Source organism: Harmonia axyridis, chromosome 4, assembly GCF_914767665.1.
Source record: "Harmonia axyridis chromosome 4, icHarAxyr1.1, whole genome shotgun sequence".
NCBI classification, from domain to species: domain Eukaryota; kingdom Metazoa; phylum Arthropoda; class Insecta; order Coleoptera; family Coccinellidae; genus Harmonia; species Harmonia axyridis.
In genome coordinates, this window is record NC_059504.1 from 23,781,838 (window position 1) to 23,802,290 (window position 20,453).

At 35.2% G+C, this 20,453-nt stretch overlaps 1 protein-coding gene across 3 annotated transcripts in view; it reads right to left on the reverse strand.

The window, feature by feature from the left end:
- The window catches only part of LOC123677522 (juvenile hormone esterase-like), a 57,502-nt gene that overhangs the window by 8,893 nt on the left and 28,156 nt on the right, over window positions 1-20,453 (reverse strand). For all 3 annotated transcript variants that reach the window (XM_045614092.1, XM_045614091.1, XM_045614090.1), the window contains exons 5-8: window positions 18,988-19,173; window positions 11,400-11,596; window positions 9,055-9,229; window positions 2,577-2,773 (exon numbers count right to left, since the gene is read on the reverse strand). In XM_045614092.1, coding sequence (XP_045470048.1) covers window positions 2,577-2,773; window positions 9,055-9,229; window positions 11,400-11,596; window positions 18,988-19,173 — 755 coding nt within the window. The remainder of the gene's footprint in view (window positions 1-2,576; window positions 2,774-9,054; window positions 9,230-11,399; window positions 11,597-18,987; window positions 19,174-20,453) is intronic.

Here is a 20,453-nt window from a genome sequence, read left to right on the forward strand (position 1 = left end):
ATCGATAATAAATTACGAGTAGTAGGATCCCACTACTGAAAAGATATGTTAAGACTGATCTTGTCGAGTTCTCTCGCCATTAAGAACATATTTGACCGAAAATGTAAATACTTTCACGGATTCACTAGAGGTCTGATCAGTACCGATTAACGTATTAATCGATTATAAATTACAGATTACCGATTGATGTCTTAATATTCGGTAACTCATATTATGGTGAGGGGGAAGGCAGAGGTAGGTACCGATTATTAACATATCAATCGATAATCCTATTTATTCATAATCGATTGATATATCAATCGATTATTATCGATTATTAATCGATTGATATATCAATCGATTATGTATTAGGTTATGACCAAAACCAAGTTTGATCAGTAGCGATTATTTATATGTGTATGTATATACGTAAATAATCGGTAGGGCAGACTGGGGAGGGTTGATACAAGGGGAGGTTTTATGCACGGTCAAATTTCGCGCCTCAGTTCTTCAAAGAAGGCGTAATCGCGTGCAGTGCCTCTATGAGTGTGAAAATAGTGTCAGTACAAATCTAGCAACGATCGCGCCACGAACAAGAGTTTTTAAGCATAAAGTGTGTTTCCTACATATTCGATGTAAGAATTTGCATAACAAACGTACGGCTTTATCTCTTTATCAACAAAAACTAACGTTACTTTATTCTTGATGCGCTTTTCATTGAGAACATATAGGCCAGTAGTACAGATCTTCAATCGAATATCATAATATGTTCACGACATATATTTTCTTAATTTGTCTGCTAGGGAGGTTTGATATAGTCTGTATCGTCATCTCCATCAGAGAATGGAGTGCCATTCAGCCTGTGCAAGTGTCAGTAGTAAAATAAAAATGTTTACTTGCGAATTATATAGGAATTAGGTAGTGTTATGATAATGAATTATTGATTTCTCATTATGGCTTGTACCTTATCTCTCATTGTATCAAACCTCCCTTTTAGTGTATCAAGCCTCCCATGTTTAGGGTGGTTTGAGACACTTTGCACCAACAATTTCAAGAACTCATAATCAAGGTTGAAATTTCCATTTTCAGTAATTGAATATTGCTAAATGTCTAAGCGAAGTCCTCAAATTTCACTCTGAAATAAATGGATTGGTAAATGTTGAAAACACATTTTTTATTAACAATTTTGTAAAAAAGTATCAACTCTACCCAGTCTCCCCTACTGATCAGACCTCTAGTGAATCCGTGAAAGTGTTCTTGGTCATACAAACCTAATACAGTCTAAAAAAACCGATTTATATAGAGCCAGATAAATTAGGAAAAGGGGCGACTAAATTTTATTTTGCTTGGATGCCAAAATATTTGGCGTGTGAATAGGAGAGCGCAGGGAGCGAAATGCCAACTTGAACTTTAAAGGATATTTCAAATAATTTTGAGGAATCTTTTTCTATATTTCCCGTCTAATTGAACCTTCATTTACAGCTATTAAATTGATATGTTTAGGTTATTACTAAAGAAAATTGCTTTTGATAGCAGACGGCTCTGTAAAAAAAACAAAGTGGCGACCATACGTTCAAATTGAGCCTAAAAATGGCGAATGGGGTGGGGCTCAACCATAGAACTTGAGAATACGATTGACTGAACTGAACTGACACTTCATCAAAATTGAAATTATTGAGCCTGATGAATTTGTATATAGACCAAATTTAATCAACTGAAGAATACCTGTTACAGGAACTTAATAAAATGGGCCTTACATTCCGAATAAATACCAAAAATCAGGTAAACGGAGACTGTAAACAAAAAGCCGCCATATTTAGGCTCAGAAACCGGCAGCCAATCAGAAACGAGACCACTTGTGTCGCCACTTGTGTTTTATTGTGTATTATTGATTACTGAATTTATCTCAAAGTTTTCGATTTAGTGAGTTATATTCGAGGCCAATATTTTTTCAAACTTTAGAACTGCGGTTCCAATTTTCTTTGATGGAGACTATAATTCCTGTCAGGCATCTTTTCAATTTCATTTGAAATTGTAATTTTGAACTTACAATCATCTTATCGAAGAACATTTTGTTGATTTCTTCAAAAAAAAGGCATGAATTGTTTTAAAGTACGACGCTCTATAATTCTCCAAAGACTCTTCCTGGACTGAAGAATATGAGTTGCAATAGAAGATCATACTACAATATTTAACTTGGAGCTGATTCATGTCAGTGAAATTTCGAGCTGAAGGTGAAAATAATTGAGCAATAACACCAACAAAAAACAACCAAAAGTCAGAGAATTGATGATAGTGCTTCTACCAAAATTACCAACTAATTACTTTATGAATTTCGACACAACAGGGAACCTCGATCATAGCGTTGTATTCAGAAGCATCGTCCAGACTCCAGAGTACCATCTCTTGCTTCGAACCAAGCTGAAGGTGGTCATCTAGAAACTCGCGAACATAAGCCCGATTGATTTCCCCTTATCCATAATGACAGTTGTTTGATAGAAAACTCGATTATCTAGAAATTTTGTGTAAACCTTTCGATGAATCAAATACCAACATTTCATTGAAAAGATTAACGTTTAATACTGAATTTCACTCACATCGATAAATCCTTGGATGTTCTTTGGATTTTTTTCATTCAGGAATTCTTCTCCGTTCATATACATTTCTTGAGCTCTCTTATATAATTTCTGAGTTTCATTTGCTGAAACGCTCAAGGAATAGTACATTTCCTTCATCATTAATTCTCGGAAGGATTTGTTCAAGAGTTCCCTTGTTGCCTTTTGTCTGATTAGAGCTAAAAAGTAAACGATTATTTTAGGTAGGAAATTGCATATAACGCATGCTCTACATTTTGCTCCTTTGCGTACTATTGCTGAACCTGGTGGTATGTTTGGAATGAATGTTGTCGTAATGCTATTTCTGTTAGAAGTAGCGATGCAGTATTGAATGTATATATCAATTTTTTTAAGCATGCATATTTATATCCGTTCAAAGATATGCTTTTCCTTCTTCTCATATTACTGTTACCGTATAATTCAAGAAGAAATAGTTCTAGATATAGCTTTACCAATGATCTCTGGATCAGCGTTTGGATTTTTAAATGCTTGAACAACCTCCTGCAAATTGTCGGTATAGTTCATATAAAACATCTGCAGATCATAATTTATTCTTGCATACCGTCAGTGGTTTGATACTACATGTGCTCTTTTTAAATAAGGAAATATGAACTTCATTGAAGTACTCCGAAAAAATCCAAATTTACACGAAGTTATTTAAGCCTTTAAAAATCCAAAAGCTGAAAAAATAGATTCAATATTGCATCGATACTACCAACAGACCCAACACCACGACAACATTCAGTTCGAACCTATCACCAGGTTCAGCAGTAGTGAGGGAAAAACAAAATGCAGAGCACTAGGGATGGAATAAAAATAATGATGGGCTGATTCCTGTTGAGACATTCGAGCTCCCAGCTCCAGAAACCTTGTTAAAACACATTTTTTGCAAATGTAAAACGAGGTATCAGAAAGCCAATGGATGCAGAAAAGCTGTGTTGAAAAGAAGATTGCTCTAAATTTCGAAATTTGGCATTACAAGTGGATTGGAGACACCATGATAACAAAATTCGCCGCTAATTCTATCTCAAAGGTGATGTGGAAATGAGTTTTTTTTAGCGAAAACGCATATTGAATCAAACTTTGCGGCATTCTGTCGCCAAAACTATTGATTTCTCAAAAAATTGTGGGTGCAATAATTGAAGGAAATAAGAAGTGAAGTAAAAAAAAATCCATTATTTTTGCATGTAAAACAAAGCTTTAATCACCATAGTTCGAATGATCCGATTTAGGTCAAATATTAGGGATTCACGGCTTGGCTTGATATTCAAGCTACTTGGCTCAAGCTCAAGTAGCTTGACTTTGACTTGAAATCTACTCAAGTTCAAGTCAAGTTGTAGTTTTTCAATGTTAAGTACTTAATAAACGAATACTTGACTTGATATTGGAAAACTACTACTTGATTTGAACTTGAGTTGATTTCAAGTCAAGCTCAAGCTACTTGAGCTTGAACTTGAGCCCAGTAGCTTGAATATCAAGCCACGTCGTGAATCCCTATCAAATATGTGCCGTTTTATTTTATAGCTTGTTGCTATTTTGAAGGTAATATCTCATTATGCTTCTCTCATAGAAGTCCTCGTCCCTATTGCCAGAAAATTGAGAAAAATTGGAAGAGTCACTTTTCACAAGTCCGTGTTGAAGCTAATTTTTTCACAAATAAAACTTTTCGCTATGGCAATCACTTGGTGCCAGGTTCTGGCTATGGAATATGGATGAATAAGAACCTCCGAACCAAGCTCCTGGAGCTTCTGGCTAGTAGCTATCTATGAGTGTGCCCTGGCGTTGCCCTGATGGAACACAATTAATCTCCCATTAGCCAATGATGGCTGCTTGCTATGCTTTTCGCTGGATGATTGCTTCCTTCAGACGGTCCAATTGTTGACAGTACAGTTCCGAGTTAACAACAGTGTCGTAGGGAAGCAGCTCATGATAGATAATTCCTTGCCAATCCCATCAAACACAAAGTGACACCTTCCTGGCCGTCATTCCTAGCTTGGTCACCGTTTCCGCCGAATAATTGCATTTTGACCATGACCGTTTTCACTTGACGTTGTCCAATTTTCATCCAGTCACCAACCGCTTCAAAAATGGGTCGATTGTGTTGCGATCTAGTAGCGATTCGCAGATGGAAATTCGGTCCATTTGTTTTTTTTTGTCGCTTTAACTCATGTGGTACCCTTACATCGAGCTTATCTTAGAGACCAGCCTTATGCAAATGATTTCAAACGGTTTTGTGCAATCGTTAGCTCTTGGGCAATCGAAACAGTGTTTATATGCCGGTCGGACTCGATAATGTCCATGATTTTTATAAACATTACCAGCCGCCTAGCTTGCATTTTCGCCTTTATCGAAAAAAAACTGCGAATTATAACGTCTTTGATAGTGTCCATCTTTAACGTGCGCTCAAACTAAAGTGAGTTAGTTTTTCTGAGTGAAATCTGATCGGACTTATACAATGCGTGATACAGATAATTGAAGACATCTATTTGAAAAATAATGGCTTTCTTTCTATTTTACCTAAGATTCGTAGTTCAATATTGTATATCACTAATTTCATCATAAAATGAGTCGGAAAGGAGATATTACCAAAATACTGATTTTGGGCGCCTTTTTTCTAAGATGGTGGCGTGAGAAGCTAAGATACTAGGTGGCAAAGTTGAAATTAGAAAAGAGCACATTGAAATCTATAAATTACTAATTTTCAAAACTTTCGGAAAACTTTCCAGGTAACCACTTTGTCGCACTGATTTGGTAGAGTACCTATAAAGCGTTTTATTAGAGTTTTGGCTCATGGAAAGTGTCTGATGGTTTTGATTCAACTTCAGAGTAATATTCTACGAAATATTTTAAAAAATTAGCTATTAAAAAAGTAAAATAGCTCTTAGTTTTAGTTACCTTTCTCACCTGGTATCTGGGCGAACTCCACAAACTCGCAGGTATTTCAAGTACATACATGGGACATTACTCAGAACATGAGGTTTCATCCTTTTGAAAATAAGTTTTGTCTTAGGGCTCTGGGATATTACTCTATTATGATAATTACCTTCTAATGTGACATAACCTCAGAGTAATAAACATAGATAGAGGGAGCATATGTCATTTTCAATAAGCAAATTTTGCCCCCAACATGCACTACCAAATTTGAGAGGAAGCGCGCGGAAATGATTTCATATCAGTGATACGATATTTCACTCAATTCGCGAGTTTCTCCACAAAGAACGCACTTCTTATGTCCCATAGCCAATCAACGTTTCATATCAACTCAAAATATAGTGAGATGGATACCTAAATATATCAGAAATTCAGAAAACACACTTCAAGCGTGCCAAACGACTTGAAACAACCGATTAGGTACACTAGGAGAGCATTAGTTGCCTAACCTTGGATTTCAGCAGGTAGATACAGAAAAAAATAAATATTCTGCAAACTAAAAATTCGACAATTAGGAAAAATATAGGATTCCAAATATTCAAATTTGCATATTCAATTGATAATCACTCAAATAAATATATTTCATTCAATATTATATACATTCATAAAGATATAGTAAAATTGTGGATTTGAAAATATATCACAATCCGACAACGTAATCTGACCATGTTGGGGACATGTAAAAATTGAGTATACTCCCTCTATCTATGTTTATTGTTCTATGGACATAACAAAAAATAAATCGATATAACAAACACAAAGGTTGGGTATCAAATGAAATGTATTTAAACTCGAGTATAATTTTTCTCTATTTATTAGCTGGTATATAGCGCTTTCGGCTCAAATAGCCATCATCAATACCATTTTTATTAAATAAAAGAAACAAAATCTGAACTTAAGCATCCACATAGAATGAGGACCTCGCAATCTCACAAATGATCACCATCAATGTTTTCATGAACGATTTATTAACGGACAATAATAAAGTCAAAAATTGAAAAATCAACAGAACTTTTCGAGTGACATGATATTCATTTGATAACCAACCTGAAATTTCTTCGAGTTTACAGTCACGATCCCTCAACAAAGAGAATAATTACTTATAATGCAAGCAGAAGCCATTGATATTCTTCCACGAGTTCAAAATTTAAAGACAAGCCAGAGTTTTTAATGAACGGGTGGTAGAATGAGCCTTGTGTACGAGTTTTATACATTATTTTATCTACACTGCTCAACAATTGATAGGGATCACTTACTTGTTCTAAATTTATTTCTGAAATATTCGCTCCAAGATTATAAATTTAGTCAGATATCAGAGTATTTTCAGTTGATAATATGGTTCACTTGAGAAAAGAATGAAAAAATGGAAAGTTGGAGAGAAAAAAAGACTTTATTAGGAACACTCAAAATTCTGTGTTTGAATAACATAAAAATTTTATGATGAAACCACAAGAAGGCTGAAGTTTCGGTTAAGCTAGTACCTAGTTGGTCCCCCACGAGCTCGTCTCAAGCATTCTACCCTACGAGGCATACTTTCGATCAAACGATTTATAAAATTTTGGGGCAAATTCGTCCAAATATCCCGTAAAGCGTTAGAAAGGTCCTCCAGGTTATTGATCGGTTGTTCTAAGGTTGACAATTGTCTAGACATCTCAGACCAGACATGTTCGATGCAATTCATGTCTGGAGAGCGAGCTGGCCAGTCCATCCTATCAATAGCATGAGTTTCTAGCGCTTCATTAACCAGACGACTACGGTGTGGACGGGCATTATCGTCAATTGAAATGAAATTCTCGTCCACGGCAGCCGCAAACGGAACAATTATGGGTTCAATAATCATATATTGATATTTCAGGCTGGTCATGGTGGTGTTCTGCAGAACAACCAACTCTGTGCGTTGGTTCAAACAAATGCCTCCCCATACACATATAGAACCTCCGCCAAAAGCTGTTGTGGGTACCATAAACTGTTCTGCATACCTTCGACCTCTTTCCCTCCAAGCAAGAATACGTCCATCGGAGTTGACCAAACGAAATCTAGACTCATCCGTAAATAAATATCGGCTCCAAGATTGGAGCCGATGTGTCCAATTGCGGTGCTCCTCAGCCCATTGCCGTCGATGAACCCGGTGTTTCCCGGGATGTTGTACCCTCCTACGTGCTCTCAAACCACGAACATGTAGTCGTCGTCTTACAGTCTGGTTCGAAATTAGAACTCCTGTTGCAACTCTCAGTGATCTATTGAGCCGCGACGCCGGTTAAGTGGGATTTCTCCTAGCATTGAGGATCAAAAGACGATCTTGGGCAGCTGTTGTACTGCGCTGCCGACCTCCCCCATGAACATAAGCTACTGAGTCATTTTGGATGAACCTATTCCAAGCCCGACTCACGACACTTTGCGAAACATTCAACCGCCGGGACACTTCTCGCTGGGACAAACCTTCCTGCTCCACCGTATGATTTGGTCCAGTTGCACAGGAGCCAAACGTCTTCTCGGCATGACTGATAAGCTGATATTGTTCTCATTTCTTCAATTATTGTCACCTTATGTGTTTGAACGAGAGAAAAAACAGATTTAATAACAAATACCACATTGCTTTTCACTCCACCTGTAACAGCCTACAGATAATAATCGATTTTGTGAACAAGAGCCGATGAAGTGAGGAAGACTTTGATATAATCAACTCAAAACATCTTACTTTTTCCTTAGAGAACATATAATGTACAGATATTCACGAGATAACTTGAAAAAAATACAAATGAAGAGAAGTTCATAAGTGATCCCTAGCAATTGTTGATCAGTGTATTTCATTGAGTTTTTATCAAAATTGATGGCAATAATGCCTCTTTTGTAAAGATTTTTCGTAAGATGTTTTCATGAACATTCTTAGAATACATCAGTGCTTTGCAGGGATACCATATCATAATTTTTTTTGCGAAAAACGAAAATTTTATTATTACTTTTTTCATTCGCAAATTGAAAAAATTGGAATGCTAAAATGAGGATTATTCTTTAAGAAAGTAAATGAAACTTTCACAAAAATCGGTGATTTATAAGACGAAATATATCTAATTTCGTTTTGAACTGAGTAGTCACGTGGTGATGTACCCTCTTAATGCGATAATGCGATAATTGTGCCCTTGGAGACAACAAAACTGTATATGAATATGTATGATATCCAAGAGCTTAATTGGCACCCGAATGAATGCGTGCAACTAGGTTTTTTTGTACCGATATTCTGTTTGAATTCGATATTGTTTTGATGACGAAATCACACGAAATTTAGTAGGAAGCTTGGAATTGTTATTTTAAATATAAACGAAAATCTCATCTTGATTGGATTTTTATCACACGGATATATCTTATATTCAATCAATATTCTTCTTGATTTCTCCATGATTTTGATTATGTGATTGGTTGAAAATTTTTCTTGAGGCTTGAAATTGTTATTTTATATCAACAATCAAAATCTAAACACAGTTTTGTGGTAACGAAAATGATGAGTCGTTTTTCAAATTAGCCAACATACCACTAGCTCTCAAATTGCCTTCATTCTGAACAGTTCCTGTGATCCATGGGACCATGTTGAATTTTCCTTCCAGTATAATATCTTTGGGCATCCGTGTCAGAAAAGGTTCAGGGTTTTTTTCAGTTTGTTTTTCTATCACCAAAGTGTAGACTGTGAGTGGATCCACTGAAAAATACTGCAACAAAAATAAAATTCTCGAAACACTTATTCAATGAAAATTTTCAGAATGGTAATCTTCCAATTTACCGGACAATTATTATTTATTTTGATAATAATGTGTTAGGGATCTGAAGAATGGATCTGCTGGACAATTTTCCTAACAATATTTCAATACAATTCACTTAATTTCTAAAACCGACAAATAATAGCAAAATATGTAATGTAAACTGACAAATAATAATAGTTCACCATATCCCGACATTCTCAATACAGTGTTAAAAAAAAGTAAAAAAGGTCGATTGTGACACCTATATACGAACGGTCTGGCTGCCAAACTCATTAAATAACAAATAAATAAGAAAATAACTACCCACCTATATCTAACATACAGGGTGTATCATTGGGAAACGGAAATACTTCACAGGTGCATAGGTGGAACCAAGGCGGATCTGGAGATAACTCATTTATTGGGTCTTACTGTCTTCGTAGCCGAGATACAGGGTGTTTCATGAATTTTGCCCGTTTCTTTCTGAGGCCATATCAAACGAAACACCCGGTATATTTTCTTCATATTTGGCAAATATGTTCCTAATTGAGAGCCCAAACGTATCATGCCATAACCGCCTTGAAAATCCAGGTTCAGGTTAACAAAAAATTATGAATCGTTTGTATACTCGAAACAGCACCCTGTACATCGGAATTTTGAAAATCTGTTTTAATATTCGGAAACACCACTAAAAACTAAACTGAGACGTGTACTTCAAATTTTCGCGCAGACAGTTTTACTGCACAAATTTTCAACGTAAAAGTGAAGTTTTTAAGAACTTGGATACCTGAAAGTGGTTTAAAGTGACTTTTTACAATGAATCATCACAAATATTGAATCCATAATTATTTCAAGATTACTTTGTAATTCATTTTTACATTGGTTTTCCTTTTTATAGCTGTATACTATTTCAGTTTCTAATTATTGAGAATTGAGTTGCATTAGGTTGATATCGTATATTTTGAAACAATTATGAACAAAAAACATAATAACAAAATAATTAATTAATCCGAATTATTCTGAACAACAATAGTCTTCTGTCAAAGTGATGGTTGTCAACCTACTTGATTGAATACGAAATTTTATGATTATTCGCAGTAGTGAAAAGCTCTGCTGAAAGAATCAATAGACTTCACACACGAAAGAGGACTATGATCTCAATAACTAACTCAGATTAATCAATAAAAGTTACTTTAAATCACTTCCAGCAAACCAAATTCTTAAAAAATTCACGTTTTCGTTGAAAATTGGTGCAGTAATGGGAAACGACGAGAGACTGAGAAAGTAATTCAAAAATAAAAACTGAAATGGTATACAGCTATAAAAAGGAAAACTAATGTAGAAATGAATTACAAAGTAACCTTGAAATAATTATGGCTTCAATATTTTTGATAATTCATTGTTAAAAGTCACTTTACACTACGTTCAGGAATCCAAGTTCTCAAAAACTTCACTTTTACGTTGAAAATTTGTGCAGTAAAACTGTCTGCTCGAAAATTTGAAGTACACGTCTCAGTTCAGTTTTTAGTGGTTTTTTTTTATTTTCTTTATCTCGAGTGAAATCAAATTAAGGATTATCTAAACCGCACAAAGAGGATTCCGGCAACGAGGGAAAAACAGGTCAAAAAAATGTTTATGTTTTTATAATATTGATCAAAATTCTCCTGATTTTGAGAGCAACAAGAAAAAATAAGATAAAAAAGTCTAAGTTCTGAATTCTCCGAACTATGAGATATATATTGATAAGTATTTAATTTTATCATATAGAATACTAAATTTACTAGGCATCATCTGAGCCAAAGATTAGTTCCGATTTTTTTTCTTTATTGAATATTGAAATTATTAAAAGTGTTTTTTTCAAACTTTATCACATCTTTTATAGGAAAAAAAAACACAAGAAGACCTATTCCTAGTGCGAAGGCCGCAACCCACAATATTATTAATAACATCATTTTTATAACATGATTATAGTCAGTGGAAAGCCGCTCGTTCATTGACAAATATACCCCCAAAAAGAAGGGGATTATTACACACCACTACGCGAGTTACTTCTTTATGTCATTGCTTCTTCAGATGTGCAATAAGGATAAAGTGTGGAAAGGAAATATAAGGAAATTTTAATGGATACTACTGAACTAACCTTAAAGAAATCTCCCGATTGAACCAATTTTCGGGCACAAACTTTTCTTAGACATTCCAATAGAACTTTTGAAGTGGATGTATTGCAAGAAAATAATGATGCTTGCAAAGTCAAAAGTTGTTTATTCAGATTATTATAAGGAGTTGACCACAAAGCTAATCCTGATCCACTTTGGCTTATGGCTTGATGAAAGAGACCTGGAAGTAAAAGAACAATAAATCGTATGTTAAAAAATTGAATGAATATCCCGAATATCCTTTTTCATGTTTACATCGTGGTGTTTCAGATGGAAGAATATCAGTTGAAACAAGAATGTGAATTTGGTATTTTAAGTGACGAATTTTTCTGTATTTCTGATCACCTATCACTATGATTTGCTGGAATTCGATCAACTCAAAGGTATCATTTTCTGTATTGAAATAATTGGAAGGGTGACAACGAGTTATTAAGGGAGAAAAGAACGACATGAAAAAAAAAAATAAAAAATGAGAACCCTCAAAAAGCTCTATCTTTATGAATTTCAAACAAACACAAACTAATTAATTGAACGTTGATAAAATAAGTACCGTAGAGCAGTCTGAGTCACACCGTGTGACTTTGCACCACTTTTTATAGTTTTCTTGGTGTAACTTTTTCGTTTTTTTTTTTGTGAAATGAGTCCTGTGCAAAGAATGTTTAATTTGAACATTTTAGTTGTCGACTGCTAAGGTTAGAATCAGATGAAAAGGTGCACACTTCTTTTTTTTTTAATTTAAAAGTTGGCAAAGTGACCCGCAAATCGGTGCGAGTTTGCCAATGCGTTTTTTGGCACTTTATTGAAGTGCTGGCGGTATATATTAGTGCAATAATGCCTCCGGGTTCGCCCGTATATCTTTTGTTTATTTTATTCCAAAGAGTTCTTCTGGGAATGTTGTACCGGGTTTTTCACCATAATTTGACCCCCCCTTTTACTTTGTTACTAAAAGAGGTACAAAAAATGTTTTCCACAAAAGTTTCACGAAATCGACTAGTGTTTTTTTTAAAATTATTTCACAAAACGAAATATATACAGAGTGGGCCACATATTGATAGCAACTTCATTTTTTCAAATGGAACACCCTGTATATTTTTCTATATTTGAATAGCTCTTTTTCCCCTGATTTCAAATATATAACATATGTTTGGCCTATCTCTCTTATTCTGAGTACCACAGAGTTTCAAATTTTAAGAACCATCTGGCATGCAAGCTGGCAGTTCTCAAGTGGTAGGCTGCGATAACTCAAAATGATTTTTTTTGAGTTATCTATTTGGCAATTTGACTATATGTCATATCGTTGCCAACGAGATAACTCAAAAAAGAGCATTTTGAGTTATAGCAGCCTACCACTTGAAAACTGATTACTGAGCATGCTAGGTGGTTCTTAAAATTTGAAACTCTGTGGTACACTTGATTATACGTTTCACAATTTTAATCAAAATGAAAATTAGGAAATTTATAGATGCACTTTCTGGAGTGGATTTGTCCACACTGAACTCGTTTAACAAAGATAAGATTAATGATATGTGCAATCATTTTATTTGTAAATTTGAATTACTGTTTAAGAATTCTTGTCCTAAAGTCCTGAATTGATATCGGAAAACTTTTGGCAATCTATTGTGTGATCCACGATTTCACGTTTTCTAATGACTATATCATCACATGACATCCATTCAACGTTGATATAAACATATCATTCATACTCACTGTCGGTAACATACGTTTGTGTTCAACATTATATCATCGTTCAAGTTGAATATATCTTTCAATCAATCTCTCAACCCTTTTTTGACTCAAATACCTAGTTGATAGTGATAATGAAATATCCGTTTTAAATCGATGATAAACTATGACCTAATCATATTACTAAATTACGGTGTTTATTATCAAGCAACGTTATTATTCCATTGTCTCAGAAGCTCTCAACAAGTTTTCCATTTACGAGAATACCAGGAAAAAAAATGGTTAGAAATTGTCTCTTAACCATTATTTTAATTTTGAAAACCTTTCGAATTTGCAAAAAAAAAGAGAAAAAATGATAACTTTTCATGCCTGCGTTCGATAGTTTTCCTTTTTAATTTTGCTCAAAGATTTAATTACGAAATCCAGTGAATCGCTTACGTGAACCACCTTGTATAAAATTTGAATTTCGGTTATGTTTGCTATGAGGAAGAAGACCTATAATACAGAGAGCTATTTTGAGTAGCCTGGAAGTACAAGAATGATATTCCTTCGTATTCATCTGTGATGTCCAAAAATTCACACATTTACCGGTTGTTGACTATATTGTATATACACCAGGGCCCCCGCAAGGGTCATCAACGCCCGCGTGCCGAAAATATTTTGGCGCCCCTTAAAGGGGGGAAGTGGAGAAAAACGTCGCAGGATAATCGGCAAAAAATGTTTCAGTTTTCGTTAGGAATTTATTTGTAGAAGGGTTAAAAAAACTATCAGCAACCTTTATTGGATGCCTTAAGAACTTTATGCTGTCAGTTGTTGCATAATACATTTTTTTAATTTTTCATTATTTTATTCAAGCATTCGATCAAAACCGCATTTTATTTTAAATTTGTAATGAAACTGCAGAGTTTTCAAAACCTGAGCTTTATTCTTCTTTAATCTATTCATAAATATATAAACCAAACAATAAACGAATAACAAATAAAATATTCAATTAAAGGATAAAATTAAATGGATGTTTTTCTAGATTTGGCTGCTGCGAATTCTTTTATTATATCATCAAAATCAATTTTATCGAGTATCTCTTGCTCTATAGCTAAGATGGCCAATCCAGATAATCTTTCTTGTGACATAGTAGACCTCAAATAATTTTTAATTATTTTTAATTTAGAGAATGATCTCTCACCAGAAGCAACAGACACAGGTAAAGTCAGAAGGATTCTTAAGGCAATACTAAGATTCGGTAGAGAAGAAGTTAGATTATTTTCAAAAATATATTGTAGAATTTCGAGAGGATTTGACGCTTCAGGTAATGAAAACAATCTTAGGGCTTTTATCTCGTTGAATAAATCATTTTCTTCCACGTCAGCCTCCTTCTTTTCCTGATCAGTAAGCTTTTGTTGAAGAGCATGACAGCATTTTAATAGATCTTCGTCATTTAATTTAAGAATATCACAAATAAAACCAAAAACGTTATCGTATTCAGATATCATATCGAACCTACTATTTAAAGAACTTAGCGTTTGATCAATTATTTTCAAAGAGAAATTAATTTTGAAAGCGATTTTTGGATCTTGAGGTGCCTCATCTGTGTGTTCATAATCGAACAATTTTGGTTTATACTTTCGTCTTACACTATATAATGGAGGAAAACTTTGCTCTATCTCAAGAGCAGCCGCTAGTTTTCCAGCTTCAGAAAGTTTTTCCTCAAAAACATTATCACCTCTATAATTTTTAAAATGATCAACTAAATTCTTTAAATAGTTTTGGCACACTTTAATGTCAATCGCTACACTCTGCATCTTTTGCTTACAATATTAATTTGGAATAAAACATCATACCAAATTATTACACTACAAATAAATTTGAAAGTTTGAATATTTGATAAAAGAGAATTTGCTTTATGTCTAGTTTCTATGGTGAAAGTATCATTTTCAGCTAATTCTAAAAGGCTATCACATATTTGAATTAAATGAAATTTTAGTGGTTTTATAGCATCAATCCTACTTGACCATCTAGTATCACTTAGGGGTTTTAAATGTAACTGAGGAACATGCTTTTTTATAACATCCCATCTTTTTGTGGATGAGGAGAAAAATGTATATGTATAGTTCTTGTACAATATTAAAAAAATTCAGTGTTTCATTTGAAACCTTAGCAGCATCATTTACAGTTAAATTTAAGCTGTGTGCGGCACATGGCACAAAAAAAGCCCTAGAATTAGCATCGAGTATGCGTTTTTGTAAACCAATATGTTTTCCGCGCATATTCGCCCCATTATCATACCCTTGACCTCTTATGTATTCAATATCTAAATTTAAATTTTCCAAAAATCCCATAACAAAATTGAATAGCCCTTCCCCTGTAGAGTCGAATATTGGACTAAACGCTATAAAACTTTCTTGTATTTGAACCATTTTAGAACTGTCATTTAGAACAACATAAAGCAAAACGAGGCTTATTTGCTCTGTATGGCTTGCATCCGGTGTACAATCTAAAATTATTGAATAATATTTGGAACTTCGAACCATATCCAAAATATTATTTTTTACTTTAGAAGCCATCAATTCAATAATTTCATTTTGTATCTGGTAGCCTAAATAATGGGTCATCAAGAATTTGTTTGTGAGTTTTGCACTAATGTGCTCTCTCATCACAGGATCAAAAGATGAAATCATTTCCACAGTTTTGAGGAAGTTCCCATTATCATTTTCAAAAAGTTTTTTAGAAGAACCTTGAAAAGCTAGACACTGTCTGGATAAACATTTAACAATTGAAACAATTCTTCCTAGAACGTCATGCCAATATTTTTTTTCAGTTTCTAAAACCCGTAAGTGATGATCGTTCACCGTTGTGGACAATTTTAACATTTTTTTTAAATTCATCCATTTATTCATGTGAACTTTATGTGCAATTGATGTTTCATGTCTTGTAATGGCTGAGGATAAATGTTGCCAATCAGAAAAACTAGTAGAATTTTTTGCGTCTTGACCTCAACCCCTAAACGTTTCGAAGCAAAATAACTATTCTTTGGATAGGTTTCTGCTGTTATAGCATAGCAAGCAGATTTTGGTAGTTTCAGAAATTCTCTGTAACCTGTAGTATTTTTCCTACAGATGGTGGCGAAAGTTTCAGTAATTCCCCTGGCTAAAAGCTATTGCTTCGGTATTTATGATTGTTTATGTGTACCATATGCGTTTTAGTGATGATCGAAGAAATGGTGCCCGCCGTCCGGTGCAGGTGGTCCATAAAAAAATCCCGTACCGACAAAGGGATGATTATTTATGATTTGTTTACTCGAAAAGAATCGTATAATTGCAATCTGTGGCCGAGGTTATTTTATGGGGATTGCGACGTTCGGGAACTTGTTTGGATGTGTAAAAGATGTCTTTGCACGTTCAAAATTGTTGAAAAAATAAAAAAAAATTCTCAAAAACCTTTGGTCTTTCGGTTTTTCATGTGGTCTATAAGAGATTTTGGCGCCCCTATAGAGTGGCGCCCGCGTGCGGTGCACGCGTTGAACGCGCGGTTGCGGGGGCCCTGATATACACTTGTAGTGACTCTTTGCTAGTCGAGCAAAGTAGTTCATAGCACGCTGAAATTGTCAGTTCACAATAGAATACTGAGGCCAAGTAGTGCCGACCGAAGTTAGGACTTGGATGAGTGACCTCTCAGGAAAATTGCGTGATGGGTGTGCATATATTTATATATGTTTTTTTATTTTTTATTGTTGGCCCTTGCTGTGGCGGGGAGAGGGTGCTGGGTGCTCTCTGATTCACATATTTTCGCATATTATTTTTATTTCAGTCATCTCGTTGTTTCAATTTATATTAAAATTATGCAATATTAGTCTGGCTTCTTACATTATTGTGGGGTTGAGTTGAATAGCTTGCTAGACTTCGCCCTTGATGTCATGATTGCAAGGCATATTATAATCCTTCTCTGAATAAAGACGTTATTTATTATATTTATTTATTTATATGTAAGTTCTAAGTTTATTTGCTTCAGGAAAAGTTCTCCGCTCTAGAAATGGAAGGTGTATTTGGCAGAGATCACTGAGATCCAAACTGCCGATTTCATCAGTGATCCCAGGATGACCCAACGAAATCCTCCCAAGAAATTGCCATGGTTTGAGTACGTCTCGCAAACATTGTTTTTGAAATATATTCAGAAATATAACCGGAATGATTCATACGTGTCTATTTTTGTTATGTAGAATACTTAAATATAAAATATTATAAATAATGTATATTTCTTCAAATATTTTAGAAGCACTTTTCATTTATAATTACGTACAGGTAAATATTTCGTGAAATAAATACCTCTGTAATTTTTTTATGTTTATAGTAAATAAACATTATATTATTATATATCTATTATTATATGAACAATTGTTTATATATTTAAGTGTTCGATCAACGTTTCTGTAGTCATCATAATAAAATCGTAATTATATGTTTAAAAACAACGTTAAATATTGATATAAACAAAATAAAACATTATGACTCATAATAAACGGTGGGTTACTCAACGATTTCTCAACATTATATTAACGTACCTGAGCCTATTGGGAAGATATTGAAAAATCCATAACACTTTATAAAGGCTGCGCCACGGTCGATGATCTCTTCACGGAGAACGGAAGGTACGATTTTATTGAAAATTTGTTTTTTTTTTGGGTAGGAACCACTTCTCTATCGATCTAAAATATTTTCAGTACTGCGGTGATGACGCTTATTTCAAAAAGTATTAACAACTTCGATATTTCAAATAGAACACCATTATACTACTGAAATGATGAAAAGTGCGTTCTTTCAAATGTAATGAATTGCACATCAAAAAACGTATTGAAAGAACATGAAATTTCCATTCGGACGATCGGAGTATGTTCCTTTACCTAAATTGGAAGGTTTCTTTATTAACAGCCAGTGTCCATCCCAACGGCATATTGAAGTACAAACATATATGTTTTAGATATCTTGGAAATGTCATGCTTTCCTAATTTTTGAAATTCAAATCAATACTCAAAATTCAAATCTACTTATTGGAGAAAATCAAAGTACTGTGGGGATTACAGATTCCTGCGTTACCATCATGGTGGCGCCGCCAACCAGGTTAACGCTTCCCCCAACAGAGGGCGCAACAATCTATTTAAGCCTCGAAGTACACAACTTAAACGGAAGACAAGCCGAAGATTTCCAGTCAAATATCAACCTGCCTTACGCAGCACTTTGTGTTTTATATTATATCTGTTTGTATATTTTATTTTACTATTTTATTTTTTCCCTGCTAACTAGGAGTAGGCAGATAGAGGCCTAGTTAGCGCATGTCCTGTTCTAGTTGTCCCGAGGTTAATCAGATTGAGGCCTGATTAAACCCCAGCATCGACCAAGTCGTCACGCTGTCCCAAAATTGGTGACCCCGACGTGATGACGAAAAAGCTGCGGCGTTGGAGCGCAGAGGCGACTCACTGCCCCGCTCAACGTTACGGCTACTGGGGTGTCCATCAGACACTAGAGCTGATGGCACGCCGAGCCTCGTGTTTTCGTCATCACAGCACGCAAGCGCTCTCTCCCCCCTGGGACCACCTGCGTACCTCCTCCTCAGGAGGGTCTTCGTTACTGGTGAGGGGGTGTGTAGTGACTCGGTTTGCTCAGAGATGGCGCCATGGTGGTAATGCGCCACACAACATCGGCCCCGGCGTATTTAAAGGGGTCGACGCGAAGCAACCGATTCACTTCTCACCAAATGGTGTGGGAAGGTGTGTCTTAGGCAGAGATCGCTGGATAGCCTAACCGATGAGTCCACCAGCGATCTCGGGACGAAACACAATACCCCCGGGAGAGGGCGCACCTAAATATTGGCTCGAGACAGATTCGCCAAAGTACCTACCTTTAGAAAGTGGGCTTATCATGTGTAAATGAGTAGAACCTGCTCCAGCGCTGTGACCCAATATAGTAACTTTTCCAGGGTCTCCTCCAAAACTTCCTATGTTTCTTTGCACCCATTTCAGTAGAAAAACTTGATCTTTCAGAGCATTATTTCCAGGTGCTTCATCATCAAGTGTAGAAAGGAAACCTGAAAAATTTGGAAGTACATATTCACTCTAATCTTTCTGTATATCTCTCTGATCAGGACTTTGCTCGCAAAGCACATTTGGTTGGGAAAATGGGTTTCCGTTAATTTGGCTGAATTTTTGGTATGCATTTTTTGGTCCTTGATTGGCTTATCAAAAATATTTATGTAGGATCCAATTATTGTTCCCTGTAAATGATTGCGATGGTCAACCGGATGCTTGGAGACCTATTAGTTTCTTTTAGTGTCGAGGGCATGACAGTTTCAATTGATTTACAGGGAACGAATTGTTATTGTACATAATGTGAAAAGGATGTGTTATTCTTCGGGGTGTCGAAGATGTGTCATGTCGGTTGTAAATCTTAAGAGACTTACTGGGGTTGGGAAAGTTCGAGAACAAGACGGTTGTACCAGATGTGTTACATCTGTTAATCAGGTTCTAGTCCTTCTAGAATATTCGATTTCCAGGAATCCGCGAAGATCTTTGTGGGCGGTACGGCAAAGCTCTTATTGGACTAGGGGATGGTATTTTCCCCTAAGGGTGTGGCCTAGACGAAAAGAAGGGAGGTCAATATTCGAGACAGGGTAGTTCCAATCGACAGAGACATAGTTTAACTTAAGTCGAAGACGAGTCAAGTTCGGGCGGTCAACTTAAGAAGTAAGACGAAAAGACGTTTCGCGGACTAGATTAAGACGAGTCGCGAACAAGTTAAAGACGAGACGACCGGAAACTTGAAGTACGACGAAGACGTGATAATCCAAGACGTTTCGAGTACCTAATCAACAAACGATTTAAAGACGAAATTCAGTACCGTAGTGAGAAACTTGTAATTAAGACGTTATTAAGATCTTCTTAATACTGATTTTGTACTGTATAATTGTGGCTTTGTAAATAGATGTAAATAATTCAAAAGAGTTTAATTATTACAAATCCAACAAAGCCACGGAGAAAAAGACGACAGGCCAGGTAATCGAATCATACCTCTAGACGATCGATTAACCAAGCCTACATTTATAGCTACAGAGCTCAAAAACAGACAGTTTTCGAGATATGGAACTTTGAAAATGGATTTTTTCCAATTTTTTTGCGGTATGTGTTCATCAATCAGAGTGCTCTCAGTTATGATTGAAATGGAATTTGGATATTCGGAACTCATAACCCGATTGCGAAATAGTCTTTCTCGAATTTGTATGAACCTGCAGTTTGTGTTCTAATAAAGTGATTATTCACAAAGCTACAGTGTTCTTTTTATGGAATTATAGTACGGATAAAACTAAATGAA